The sequence below is a fragment of the Pleurodeles waltl genome, chromosome 4_1 (assembly GCF_031143425.1).
Source record: "Pleurodeles waltl isolate 20211129_DDA chromosome 4_1, aPleWal1.hap1.20221129, whole genome shotgun sequence".
NCBI classification, from domain to species: domain Eukaryota; kingdom Metazoa; phylum Chordata; class Amphibia; order Caudata; family Salamandridae; genus Pleurodeles; species Pleurodeles waltl.
The window spans coordinates 651,806,031-651,820,383 of NC_090442.1; the positions used below are offsets into that span (position 1 = coordinate 651,806,031).

Sequence of the window (14,353 nt, forward strand, 5' to 3'; positions counted from 1 at the left end):
CAACCCATATTGTCTAATGGTTTTTAGGTTGCTATAGGTCTTTGTTTTTACCTCTACACGAGGTTTCAGTGATTCTAACTGAAGTGACAGCCTTCCTTTCATGATTGATTCCAAAAATGATAATTGTGCGATTTACACATTCTAGTTTTCAAACTATAGAGTGTAGGCAAAATGGGGGTGCCTGACTGTAAGAAGTATATGAAATGGCTCAAGAAAAGCATGGCTCGTGGAAATGTCTGTGATAAAGTACAACAAGGATTTCTTACGTTTCTTCCCAATGCTGCAGTTGGACTTAGATAATGACCTATGATTTACATTAACATTAACATCAATATGCTTTCAGATCACCCAGGACTGGAAAATGTGCCACAAATTGAGAAGTTTCAGGAAAAGGCATACATGGAATTTCAGGATTATGTGACAAAAACATACCCAGAGGATACTTACAGGTGCCAAATTATGTTTATCATCTTCAGATGGGTATCTGCATTCATATATGTTACACTTGTAAGACTTGCATAGAAATCAGTTAGTCATATTGATCATTCACACATGACACTGTGTATGCTTTCAGCCATTAGGCAAGTGCAAATGGTGTGATCTTGTAATGAGAATTTTCATAATTCCTGTTCCGTTTTTCTCCCTGACACTTAATGTAAAATGTTTGGATGTGTATAATTGTTCTTATCCAGTGATCTGTCATTTGTGCATGTCCTACACCTCTTGTGGAAGTATAAAATATCTTGGGAATTATTCAGACACCACATGCACTGACCTTGTAACTTTTTGAATTAACCTTCTCCGTGTGGAATGAGTGAACATTGTACTGATTTATTGCTGTACGCCTTTTTGCTCAAATGTCCATGGTTTACTTTCTAATGATTATTTGTCATGGAACTAGGCCTAGTGTCCACAACCAGGCTGCCAGTAAAGTTCATGTTGCCTCAATTTTCTTTCACAGGTTCGTCATTAATATTCATTTATACTAGGTTATCTCTGTCATCAGAGTGGATCCTGGAATACTTATAATGAGAAATATCACTTTCCCAAAAATATTTTTTAATAATACTCATCAGTAAAGTTATTTTAGGCCTACTTGAAATATACTTAGAAGAAAAAAATTACTAAAGTGTAAAGGTCTTTTTATTTACCCCCCTTTAAAGATGGAAAAAAAACTCAGGAATCAGCTTGGCATCAGGTTAATGGAGATAAATTGGATCCTTCCAATTTAAGGCTGCTGAAGAGTCCCATGATGCACTGCAGTGAGTTTTGCCCTAGTTCAGTTTTGGGCTCTATCTAGCACGGATCCCTGAATCTGTTTGTACTCACCTGTTTTGTAACAAACATTCCCTTTTTTTTTTTTACTATTATTATTTTTTAATAAGAAAAGGTAATCCGTATTCATAAAACCATGCAAGGAACTCCCCTGTGTCCTCTATGCCTGGCATAAATGAACCACTGATTGCAATGTTATCACCAATATTATTTCCAAGGAGCTTATTTTCTCAATCTGTTTAGCTGTCTTACTCTTGACAGTTACAGAAGTTGTCAATGTGGCTCTTACCAAACCGGTCCCCACGCACGAGAAGACATTACTTTGACATTTCTGGACTTGTACAGAATCTTCATTGAATTTCTGATCTCTTGTTAATTTATGGTATTTTTCCCTTCCAAGCCCAAGCAAGGCAGAGAGTTGGGATGGAAAAGTCCGCTGTATGGTAATGCAAGCGAACCCCTGCTCTGGGTGCCCCAACTGTACTGCTGTCTGGATCCCTAATGCTTACTTTTATTGTCATAGGCAAACATGGATCTTGTGGATGACATAGATGTATTTGATGGAATTGATGGATAGTGGCATTGTTAGACCGGGTGGGGTGCCCAAAGTACTACCCTCATAGTGTTGAATGTCTACTGCTTTTACCAGCAGTTAAGCAGCACAAATGTGGTGGTAGCACATACTGTGCAACGAATGAGAATGAACTGGTCTTTTTTAACCTGTGACACTGAAAGGAGGCCTACAGATTCACTCATTGAAGTTCAGTTTCTGTAACTCAACTCACCTCTTGGCCTACATTAGTTTGGTGTGGAATTCTGCACAGTGCGAGGGTGGTGTATCTGTGCTGGGTGTATATGTGCCTAGGAGGGTACACTATAGGGATAATGACGTACTGTGCATTGCATGCATGATAAATGCATGTGCTAGATAGATGTGTGTGTACGCCTGTGTGTGGTAGAACGGTATAGCAGTGTGCACTGTATGCACGGTAAATTTATGTGCTTGGGTGTGTGTGTGTCTTTGATTGGTACAGCGCATGAAAGGTAGTGCTGTGCAGTGTGTGTGTATTAAATGCATGTACTGTGTGTGTGCGTCTGTTATTGGTACAATACATACATGGCAATCTATGGTTTGAATTTTGGAAGACCCAGGCCTGCATGGCAAAACATGAGGCGCCCCCCCAGACTGAATACTAGGTGTGAAACACTGGTGAAGGGACAGCCAACTTTCCCCTTATACTTCATAGGGTGCTCTTTGATTCAAAGAAAGGTCACAGAGAAGGGGCCTGGGCACATCTCATGAAGGAGATGTGACTTACAGGGAATCGTGACGAGTAGGAAAGAGGGGCCTAGCTAACCTTTTGATACACATCAATGTGGCTGACATCCAGGTGTAAACTGCAGTCACACATCCTGTGTTGTGGGGTATTAGTTTTGGACAGACTGCTTTTCAAGTGTAAGAGAGGGCAGTGGAGTGGACACTTCAAAAGGAAGCACGACTGTGTGTGAGGAACTCTGGGATTGCAGAGTGCAGTTTGCCTATGGCGTGTGCAATGAACTCGACTGAACCAGCCGCTGCTGTTCTGGCATCAGAGAGGGAGCGCTCAAGAACTTCAGACGCCCTGATCCTGCAGGCTGCAGGTAAAACTGAATTGGGGCCAGTCGTCCCCAGGGGATCTTGCTTGCTAGATAGCACTTCAGCACAGAACACATTTGACTTTGCAATAGAGTCTGAGTGGACTCATGAGCTCGGACTACCAATGGAGCTGACTCTGGATGTTGCCTACAGTGAATGGGGAATAACCACCACTATTGCTAGAGTGAGGAGGAAGTGGGGATACAGGGAACTGCCTACGAAATACTAGAGCCCCGACCTCAGGGGTGACTGTAGTTGTTTGTGAAAGCTGTATATTCCTCTCTAGTGTTAATGGTTACATAAAATGCTTCTCTTATTATAAAAGTGAGTATTTGCCTGCACAATAATTTATTGCGTATTTTGAAGTATGAGTCTGTGCTAATTCCCTGTTTCGACCTCCTCAAGAGAGGGAAGCCTTGGACTGCTCAGACTACTCTATTCCTGAGAATCAGGTTCTGTCTGGATCCCTAACGCTGACTTTTATTGTCATGAGCAAACATAGATCTTATGGGTGACATAAACATATTTAATGGAATTGATGGATTGTGGTCCTGTTAGACCAGGTGGGGTGCCCAAAGTACTACCCGCATAGTGGTGAAAGTAACTGGCCCAGTTGCTCAGAATCCATAGTAGGTCAGGTCCTGGGACATCAGGAGTAAAAGGCCTCAATCCCCATGGTGGGGCCAAGTAGCTCCTGCTTGCCCTTTCTTCCTCTGAACGGGATTCTGGCAATTGGTGGAAGTGGTGGGATACTATCCTACATGTAGGACCCTGTATAGGGAGTACCATTAGACATTTCCTTCCCCCCCCACCCACATTACAACAATAAGTCCAATTTTCCCCCCCATTACTACAATGAGTCAAATGTTTTTTACACGCATAGACAGTGGAAAACACAGTGTTGGGAATAGAACCACATCCACAAATTAGATGAAGAATTTATGTACAGACAGCAGGTGGAGATTTCCCTGGAGTGTGGACAGAGAGGCCCTTGCGAAGTTCATCATAGGCCACTTGAAACACTGGGTGAAACTGATGAGGCTGTAGTTGACTCTGGGGAAGATTCCTTCACAGGAACCCAGTACGAGAGTGCTGTGGATTCAGGCTGTAGGATCACCTTAGGAGAGCTCTATTCCTGCCACAGACTCTGTGTGTCCCCTAATGCATTTTCCAGAGTTTCACGAAGACACTCACCGCCTTTAGTTTCTAGAACATCTTGGATGTGTACACGACCTCAGATTTCTAGGGTACATTTTGTCACCAATTTCAGGAATAAATCTCTTGGGTAGGTTGAATCTAGCAGAGACCCTAAGCTTGCTGTTGACACATCAGAAAGCTAAGGCTGATGTTGAGAAAGCCAGAGAGCTTGAGAACTGGGACTCGCTCAGTGGGAACAAGAGGAGAAGTGAGTCAGACAGGAGGAATGGGCCTGGGAGGCAAAATTGTGAGAGAGGGAGGAGAAACAGAGAAAGGGAGCAAAAACAGAACATGTTGGAGGAGAAACAGAAGAAAAGGGAAAGAGAACTGAAAAGGAAAAGGTTAGCCCTTGAGAGAGAGAAACATAGGATGGCAGCACTGACAACTCCATCTGGGATAAGTGAATTAGTTTTGACCAAGGTTCCAAAAGATCTTGTGCATTTTTATTTGGAAGATCAGGACATTTAGGAATGGTTTGTGAGCTTTAAGGTCGCTTGTAAGACGCAGGCCTTGAATGAGGTGTTTAAGGCAGCAGTCATTAAGGGGTGCTTGCCATTGGAAGGAACAGACGTAATTAGTAGGATTTCTGTGGCAGACCAGATGACCTTTAAGCAAATGGGAGGAGCTCTGCTTAGCCAGGTTGGGCTGCAAGCAGCTCAGTACCCTCTGAGATTTTGGGACTGCAAGAGGGCTGTTGGTGCTCTGTTTGAGATTTGGATTCATGGTGCATTTCATGATTGGAATGAGTGGTTAAGAGGGGTGGAGGCCAAAGATTTTCTGTCCCTTAACCAGTTGATGATGGCAGAGTGACTTAGAGAGGAATGGTCTACTCCTCTTAGGCAATACCCATCTGGCTGGACAGAGAGGGAGCCTGAGAAAACTGCTGTGTTGGCTGACAAGTGCATAGCTAACAGGGGTCACAAAAGGCTAGAGCTGCACCTGCTGTGGGTAAGATCTATCACTGTGGCTAGTCTGTTGTCCCCTTACATGGAAAACATTCTATACTTGATGAGGCCCAAGTATGATTTCATCCAATAGAAATAATTAATCTGCTTTAATTGTGGTTTTTCATGGCTGAAGAAAGACTGCTAACTCCATGAGTACTATGATCTTATAGGATTTGTCAGCAGCATTTGACAAGGTTGATCACAATATCAATACTAGCGTCCTAGTAAGCAGTCATTCCTGGCTTAGTTGCTCAGGTTTTAAACCTGAGGTACAACAAGCAGTACTAAACATGCCCTTCGATAAGGAGCATCTTTATGGCCCTCAAGTGGATTCCACCCTTGAGAAGCTGAAAAAAAGAAACTGATACGGCAAAGGTCAATGGATGCTTTACAGCCCCCCTCCCAAATAAGTACTTTTCCTAGTGCCACATTCAGAGGTGGTTACAAACCAACAACCTCAGAGGCCTCCACATCTCAGCTTAAATAGCCTTCCAGTTCCTTGTCACAAGGCTTCTGTAGAGGAACCTTGAGTGGTAACAACACAAGAGGTAGAGTTAAGAGCTCCACCACCCACACCTCTACCTCAACATCTAAACAGGGACTACCTGCGTCTTGCAACTCCACACCTGTCAGGGACACCTTCAAAATTTCCATGCACAATGGGTAAAAATCTCTTCAGACCAGTGGGTCCTCTCCATTATCCAACATGGTTACTGTCTTGAGCTCATTACCACTCCTCTAAACATTCCCACTCGCAGTCACAGGTTTTCTCAAGAACACCTTCTTATTAAACAATCCCTTCTTAATGGAGCCATCAAGCCAATTCTGCTACACGTACTTCCTGATTTCGAAAAAAAAAATAAGACTGCTCTCTCAGGCCCATTCAGGAACTAAGGCCCTTAAACCACTGCATTTTTTCAGAGCACTTTCACATGGTCACTCTTCAAGACGTTATCCCCCTTTTACAACACAGTGACTTCATGACCGCCCTAGTTCTCAAGGATGCCTACTTCCATATCCCCATTCACCCAGCACACCAGAGATAGCTCAGATTTGTGATTGGGGGAGAACTCTCACAATTCAAAGTTCTTCCTTTTGGTGTCACCACAGCTCCCAGGGAATTCACAAAGTGCTTAGCAATAGTAGCCGCACATCTCAGAACACAAAACTTTCACGTATTCCCTTACCTCATCAAAGCCAGCTTGCTGTCACAATGCCAACGCCATGCTAAGATGACAGTGAACCTTCTGCACAACTTAGGTTTCACACTCAACTTTCTCAAATCCCACATTCAACCTCTCCAAATACAGCTGTAACTAGGAGCTGTACTCAGTGCACAATTGCGAGGGTTACATAGCCCAATCAAGCTTGTGTTCACAACTTTCAGTATCTTCTCCCTCAGTTTCAAGAGAACTCATCAAACACGGTCAGGACTGTGATGCACCTATTAGGGGTGATTGCCATTCTTCCCCATGCCAGAGTCCTCATGCGTTCCCTACAGCAGTGTCTGTCTCGTCAGTGGGCTCAATCACAGGGTTACTGGAAAGATCTAGAGTTGTTAGACTGCAATACTCACTGTTTTCTATAGTGGTGGAACACCACCAACCTGTTGAAAGGGCGGCCCTTTCTAAACCTTATGCCTCAGGGCATTCTGACAACAGCTGCCACACACACACAGGCTGGGGCACCCACCTTCAAGATCTCTTAGTCCAGGGACATTGGATCCTCATCATCAATCCCTACACATAAACGTCCTAGAGCTTCAGGCAGTATTTCTAGCTCTGAAAGCATTTCTTCATCACCTCTCTGACAGAATTGTCCTAGTCTGTACAGACAATATGACGGCGATGTAATACCTTCAGAAACAAGGGGGGACACGGTCACTCCAATTGTCACACCTCTCTCTCAGACAATATAGAAATGGGCTGTCCACCATCACATTCACCTAGTGGCAGAGTATCTCCCAGGAATGGATAACGACTTTGCAGACCTGCTCAGCAGGATGCAGCAACAAGTCCAAAAATCGGAACTCCACCTGCAAGTCCTTTAAAAGTACTTCTGGTAGTGGGACACACCTCAAATAGATCTTTTCGCTGCAGCAGAAAATGCAAAATGCCAAAACTTTGCCTCCAGGTAACCACATCCTCTATCCAAGGACAACAATCGGTGGATGAACTGGTCAGGGATATTTGCCGTGCTTTTCCACCTCTCCCTCTCACTCCATTTCTAGTTCGACCGATCAGACAAACATCTCTCAACAGCAGCTCCCACATGGGCATGCCAGACATGGTTCACCACACTACTGGACCTCTCAGTAGTCCCCCACAAGAAGCTTCCCAACAGGCCAGACCTTCTCACTCAAAACCAAGGTTAGGCCAGGCACCCAGACTCCAAATCTCTCAACCTTGAGAAATGGCTCCTGAGGTCATAGTTTGGTTACTTAGATTTGCCTTCAGAATGCATGGACATCCTCAGAAAGGCTTGTAAACCCACTACCAGAGCATGTTATGCTGCAAAGTGGAATCGTTTTGTCTGCTGCTGTCAGCCCAAACACATTAATCCCATTAAAGCTACTGTCCAAGACATTGCCTGCTACTTGCTTATTCTACAAAAAGCTAATTTAGCTTACACATTTATTCAATTCAAAGAAGCTTTATTGCGGCTACAAGAGCCAAAAAAGCGCGAGCAGTAATAAATACAAGTAAAAGCACGTAATAAAATAAAATTGCAGGTAAATATGGTGATAAAAGGGAGTAAAACATAAATAAAAATTAAAATGGAATAAAAATGAGATAGAATAAAATGGAATAAAATTAGATGAAATGAAATGAAATGCACTGTGCAGGATGTTGGGACAGTCTTATTTGGAGTCTTTGTCCAGGAGAGTTTTCCCTCTAATAAGCCAACTAGCTCCGAGGAATTTGGCGATAGCGATCACTAGCGTTGGCCTGGTGTCTGATCTAAGGATTCGCAGAGCTAGCGCAGAGCAGCGTGCTCCCAGTAGTCTGCATGCCGGGGCCAGCCATTTCCTACGGGGGGCAGTATACGCGGGGCATGCAAAAAGGAGGTGAGGGAGATTCTCGACGGGGGCTTTGCAAGCAGGGCATGCGGTGGATTCGTTGTGTGACCAGCTGCTGGTGAAAAGTCTTAATGGGAGTGTTCCAATGCGGAGCTGGAAGTACAGTTTCCTTTCCCTTGGGACCGTGATTAGGTCCCAAAAAGATTCGTACTTGCATGACTCTTTTAGGTTGGCAAAGTCACAAGATAATGTAGTGTGGAGTGCAGCCCGAGTGTCTTCGTTGTTGGCCATTTGCCAGTAAAGTTTCTTTAGTTCGCTTTTCGAGGGAAAGACTGACGTGGCTGGTGAGTTCCAGAGATCATCGAGCCCGATAGAGTGAAGTAAATCCTTGATGGATCGTAGCCAGGGGATTCTGTGCAGGTGGTCGGCTTTTAGGATGACCTGTAGAGCTTCGGTGAAGATGTCAAGTTCCGGAGTGGTCCAGAGACGCCGCCAGTACAGCAGAGGTCGCAGGCGGGCTTTGTGACCAATGCGTTTGATGCCGAGGTCCTTGAAAAGAGGGAACAGTGGGGTGCTTAGCGGAAGGGACACAAGGTTTCTTAAGAAGTTGTTTTCAGCGATGGTTAGGTCTTGGGTTTTGGTATAACCCCAAAGTTCAGCCCCGTAGAGCGCTGAGGAAACTGCCTGGGCTTCGTATAACTGTAATGCTGGGCGAATTGGTTTTGTGTGTGAGAGGTGGAAATTTTTTAGTAGAGCCCCAGTTGTTTGTCTTAATTTAAGGGCTTGTTTTCCTATGTGTGGCTTCCAGGACATGTTGTCAGTGAGTGTTATGCCCAGGTAGCTGAAAATGCCCACCTTCTCGATTGAGGAGCCCTCTAAAGTAAATTTCCCTTTGAAGGATCTGTGGGGATTAAGGGTCATCAGTTTGGTTTTCGTTGCGTTGATTTCGAGTCCCTGGGATGAACAGAAATGCTCGAAGCACGCAAGGAGTTTCCTTAGACCACTAGGGGTCTTAGATATCAACAGAGTGTCATCGGCAAAGAGTAAGACTGGGATTTTTTGTGTGCCGAGTGAAGGTGCGTCAGCCTGCAGTCTGAGGAGGGAGGGGACAATTTCGTTGATGTACAGGGAAAAGAGGGTCGGGGCAAGTACGCAACCTTGCCGCACACCCCTAGAGACGTGGATTCTATCGGTAAGTTGGCCCTTGTTGCCCCACCTGACTTGTGCGTAGTTGTCCTGGTGGAGTCGTATCAAAATGGCAAGGATGTGTTCCGGGATTCCCATCCGAGAGAGAGTGACCCACAGTTTGTTGCGAGGTACTAGGTCAAAGGCAGATTTGAGGTCCACGAAATCTACATAAAGGCTGCCTTTATCAATGAACACTGTTTTCCAATATAATAATAGGAATCTGAGGGCTTGATCAGTGGTGGAAATCTTCTTTCGGAAACCGGCTTGGAGGGGGCTAAGGATATCGTGGTCAATTATCCATTCTTCTATCTTCCCTAGGAGGCAGTGGCAGAAGACTTTTTGGACACAGTCAATTAGACTAATGGGTCTATAGTTACAGGGAAGAGATCTGTCGCCCTTTTTAAAGATTGGAATAACAATGGCCGCTTTCCAAGAGTCGGGAATTGGCGCCCCAGATGCTATTGCGTTAGCTAGAATGGTGAGATATCTTGACCAGGATGCTAGGTCTGTTGAGAATAGGTCTGCTGGGACGCAGTCTGAACCAGGGGCCCTGCCGCGTTTTAGAGTGCTTAGAGAATAAGTTATATCACTTTGGGAGAACAACAGGGGTGCTGCGGTGGTTGGTGCTAATGAGTGAAGTAGGAGGGGACCCGTACAAACAGAGGTGGGGCTATCATGATCAGGGGAGTACAGACTACTAAAGTGGGCTATCCAGTCTCTTGGGGCAATATTGGTTGTGATGTCCAAACCACTGGTTTCTGGGCCTCGCCCTGCCAGGGACCAGAACAGACTATAATTTCTCTCGCGCACAGCGTCGCTGAGTGCTGTCCACCATTTGCTATCTTGATCACGCTTGGCTATGCATATTGCAGATTTATAGGACTTCCTAGCTACGCGGATGGCGATGGGGTCTTTGGATTTAATGGCTTGAACTAGGCGCTTGTTTAGGGACCGGCACGTTTTGTTGAACCAGCGGTGCCTGGCTTTGGGTCGTTTGTCGTCGTGGGCTGGGGAAGCTGAGAAGTGGTCCGCGATATCCCTAAAGCAGGAGGTGTGGATTGAGCTAATTTCCTGATGGGGTGTTGCAGAACCCGCCTCTAGGTCCCTTAGTGTGGATTTTAGGGTGTTGTTGGCAGCATTGATGAGTGCGGGCCGGGCCACAATATTGACCCATTTTAGGTGACTTTTGTTGTTGGCCAGGTTAATACCCTCGGGTGCTACTGCTGCGGGGTTACCTAGGGCTAATGTGTGGACAGAGAGAGGGTTGTGATCACTTTCGGTCCTTTCGATGATTGTCATATCGATGACTAGAGGCCATAATCTTATATCAAATAGGCAATAATCGATTCTGCTGGTGTGGTTCGTTTTGTTGTATGTGTGACTACCGTTGGTGTCTGAATTAGTTCTGCCATTTAGCGCCCTGAGTCCAAACTCCATGGTCAATGATTTAACCTGAATGGCAACCGACGTCCACCTTTTGATGGGTGGAATTGACAGGGCGGGGATAGACCAGGCTTGATCTTCCTCGCGGGTGGACCTGAGATCGTCCCAGTCAAGGGGTTCGAATGTGACGTTGAAGTCCCCGGCCACAATGGTTTTATGATGGCGGGGATAATTTTGTAAGAGGGCTACGAGGGCGCTGAGGGTTTTGGAGACTTGACCCCCCCTGACCCCTCGAGCGTAGATATTAAAGATGTTCACCACAGAGTCAGGCCCAAAGGATAGACGAAGGCCTAACAGGTCGGGAGAGGCGGTAGGTAGCTGTGATATATGGCAGCTAAGCGATGTTTTGATCCAGATGGTCAGACCCCCCTGAGGGCCTACCTCTCGTGCTGGCCACAGCGGGGATGTGGAAATTTGAGTAGCCTGTTCGGAAGAGTGGGTCGAGTGACCATGTTTCCTGTAGGAGACATATGTCATGTTCGTCAATAAATGAGGAGAAGGATGGAAGGGGAAGAATAGATTTCAGACCTGCCACGTTCCATGAGACAAGTCGTACCCCAGATTGTGACTGAGTTGTCCTGCCTAAATGCCCGGGGTTTGTGAAGTTGGCTGTCGGGGGTTGGTTTGGCAGATGTGGCTGAGGGAGCAGAGATGGGTTGATACCAATGTTTGCCCGTGAGGCTTGTGGTGGTTGGTGATGTTCCTCTGTTGGAACAGGCCTGGTCCTGATCAAGGAGATGCTTGCCGGCCTAGACAGCAGCTCTAAGTTTGGTGGGCAATGTGCCTGCAAGATGGGTGGAGCATCGTTGTCATGATTGCTCGGTGAGCCGGAAATGGTCGCCGTGTCATGGGTAGGGGGGTGAATACATGGACAGACAGTGGTGGGGTAAAAGGAGGATCTGGGGGTGATCGATGTTGGAAGGTTGCAAGGTTTGCCTGCACATTTATTCACTTACAGCTCCGAGCCATAGCTGCATACTTACAAAAGAGACAACATCCATCCATCTTCAAGGTTCCAGTGATCAAAGCATTAAAGGAAGGCCTTAAAAGGATCATTCCACCAAGAGTGCCCCCTGCACCATCATGGAACATCAATACTGTCCTTACTAGACTCATGGGTCCTCCTTCTGAACCACTTCACTGAAGTCCTCTTCGAGACCTCTTATGGAAAGTAGCTTTTCTACTTGTTATTACACCTCTCAGACATGTTCGTGAGCTTCAGGTATTAACATTGGAAGAACCATTCTTCCAAAGTCATAGGGACAAGGTGGTTATTCGCACTAATCCGAAATTCCTCCCTAAAGTGGTCTCTCAGTTCCATATTAATCAATCCATTGACGTACCAGTTTTCTTTCCGCAACCTGACTCAGTTGCTGAAAGAGCCCTTTACCCTTCAGATGGTAAACATGCATTAATGTTCTACATTGACAGAACTAAAGACTTCTGAAAGATTAAACAGCTCTTTGTCGCCTTTTCACTACCTCATAAAGACAATCCAATATCCAAGAATGGCATACATAGGTGGATAGTAAAATGTATTCAAACTGACAACTTCCTGTTACTCCCAAAGCGTACACTACAAGAAAGAAGGGAGCTTTCCTTGGAAATATACCAGTAGTTGACATTTGTAAGGCAGCTACAAGGTCTACAGCACATACATTTACAAAACACTCTTGTGTAGATGTGCTTGCGTGAGAGCAAGGTAATGTATTCCAAGCAGTACTAAGAACACTTTTCCAGTCAACTGCAACTCTCACAGACTAGCCACTGCTTTCATGGAGGGACTGCTTTACAGACTATGCAGAGCATGTGTATCTACAGCCGCACATGCCATCATACGGAAAATGTTACTTACCCAGGAGACCTCTGTTTGTGACATGAAGTGCTTCTTGCTATTCCCTGATTTAGCAAATCTACATTTGGTGTGAAATCCTTTTCTGCACTTGCTTGTTTTATATTTTTTTCACTTCAGGAAGAAGCTCAAAACTTTATTTTTTCTCTTTAATTTCTTTCTTCTTTTGGGAGATCTTACTGAGTTATAACTATGAGGCGTAAGGGTATCAGTCAACTTTAGAAATATGCTAAACTTCATAACTGAACAATGGGCTTTACTTTTTTGCCTTATTTGTTTGATTAGCTGTGCGTAAGCATTTCTTTGCTTCACTCAACACAATTTCTTGCCTTGATTTGATCACATATGCTGCACCATATCTATGCTTCAGTCAGTGCATTTAGATGCTTGCTTTGATTTGAAGTCTTTTTATGGCAGGAGATTAGCTTTATGAGCCCTTCCTCCTTGCCATTTGTTTCTTTAATTTTCAGGCTACCTCTCTGACAAATATACCTTCCTTTGTGGGAAAAGAGATCATGCTTTGTGCATTGATTCTGTTCCAGATGCTTTTCAATGCAGGATAATGGCCTACTCTTTCAAGGAAATGTATATTGTAGTATGACTAGGAATGAGTTTGTCTGCAAGCTGAGCTGTGAGTGCTGCAGCTCCTTTTCTGAAAAAACAGTTCCCTCACTATAGACCGAATTCCACCTCAGGAAGTGGCTTAAAAAAGCACAGCACTTAGCTTGCTGAATGTGACTTTGAAACAGGTGCTGGCACTCAAACTTTGCTCCAAATTTACTTTATTTTATAACCCTAGTATGTGAAATAAAAACTCTGCTTTGTTTAGATTTTTTAGCAAAATTTGGTTTATCCTGTCGGTATGAGTTGTGGAGGAAGCAAGTTTGCCCATTTTGACATCTGAAGGTGATGAAGCAGCTATTCGACCTTTTTGTTCTTGTTTCAGAAGATGCACAAAAGATGATGGGAGGAATGCTTGCATACCGTCTAAACCAGTGGTTCCCAATCTTTTGACTTACGTGGACCCCCACTTTATCATTACTGGAACCTGGGGACCCCCGCAGAATCATTATTGGAATCCGGGGACCCCCCACTGAGTTATTACTAAAAGCTGTGGATCTAATCTGCTAATAGGGTTCCCTGACCACAGGTTGGGAACCACTGGTCTAAACCACTAGCTGTCATGCTAGGTAGCATTCCAACATTTGTTTTGTTTCCTTTGTTGAAAGTGAATTATTTCCCCCTCATGAAGCGATAGTTACACCCAGAAATGCACCATGGAATTTGTTATACATGCCACTCTAGACAGAGCATACCTTATGGTAAAATGTACTGTTCCTCATGGGAACAGTCTGTCTCAGACTGCCAGGTTTTTGCTTCTCCTTGGCAGCCTGACTGACCTTGTTGCTCTTTGTGTATTTCTTCCTGCACAACGATCCTTCCAGTCAGCAGTTTCTAAAGCAGTCTTTTTCAAATGAGGTTACTATTTCCAGATAGGGTCAGACCAGTTCCTCTTGAAGGCAGGCATGCCTTCCCCCTCTCCCTCATCATGTTGCAAAGTGACCCTGCAAGCTTCCCAGGCATAGGCCTAGCAAGCAGTGCAAATCTTAGCGAGGCATATGTTCCACTCTTGAACCTTGTCTTAACCTTGGTACATAAGCCTTCTCTTGGCTTAGAAGGCCAGGTCGTTTGTTATGCAATCCACTACTTTGGGTTAGTGGTACAGATTTGTACACTGAGTGAGCCAGAGGGTTTAGAACAGTTTAAATCATGCCCTCCCACATTTCTTACTCTCT

The 14,353-nt window shown here is 44.9% G+C and overlaps 1 protein-coding gene across 4 annotated transcripts in view; it reads left to right on the forward strand.

The window, feature by feature from the left end:
• The window catches only part of NR2C1 (nuclear receptor subfamily 2 group C member 1), a 338,385-nt gene that overhangs the window by 293,549 nt on the left and 30,483 nt on the right, over positions 1-14,353 (forward strand). For all 4 annotated transcript variants that reach the window (XM_069229104.1, XM_069229106.1, XM_069229105.1 and 1 more), the window contains one exon: positions 344-449. In XM_069229104.1, the coding sequence (XP_069085205.1) occupies positions 344-449 (106 nt within the window). The remainder of the gene's footprint in view (positions 1-343; positions 450-14,353) is intronic.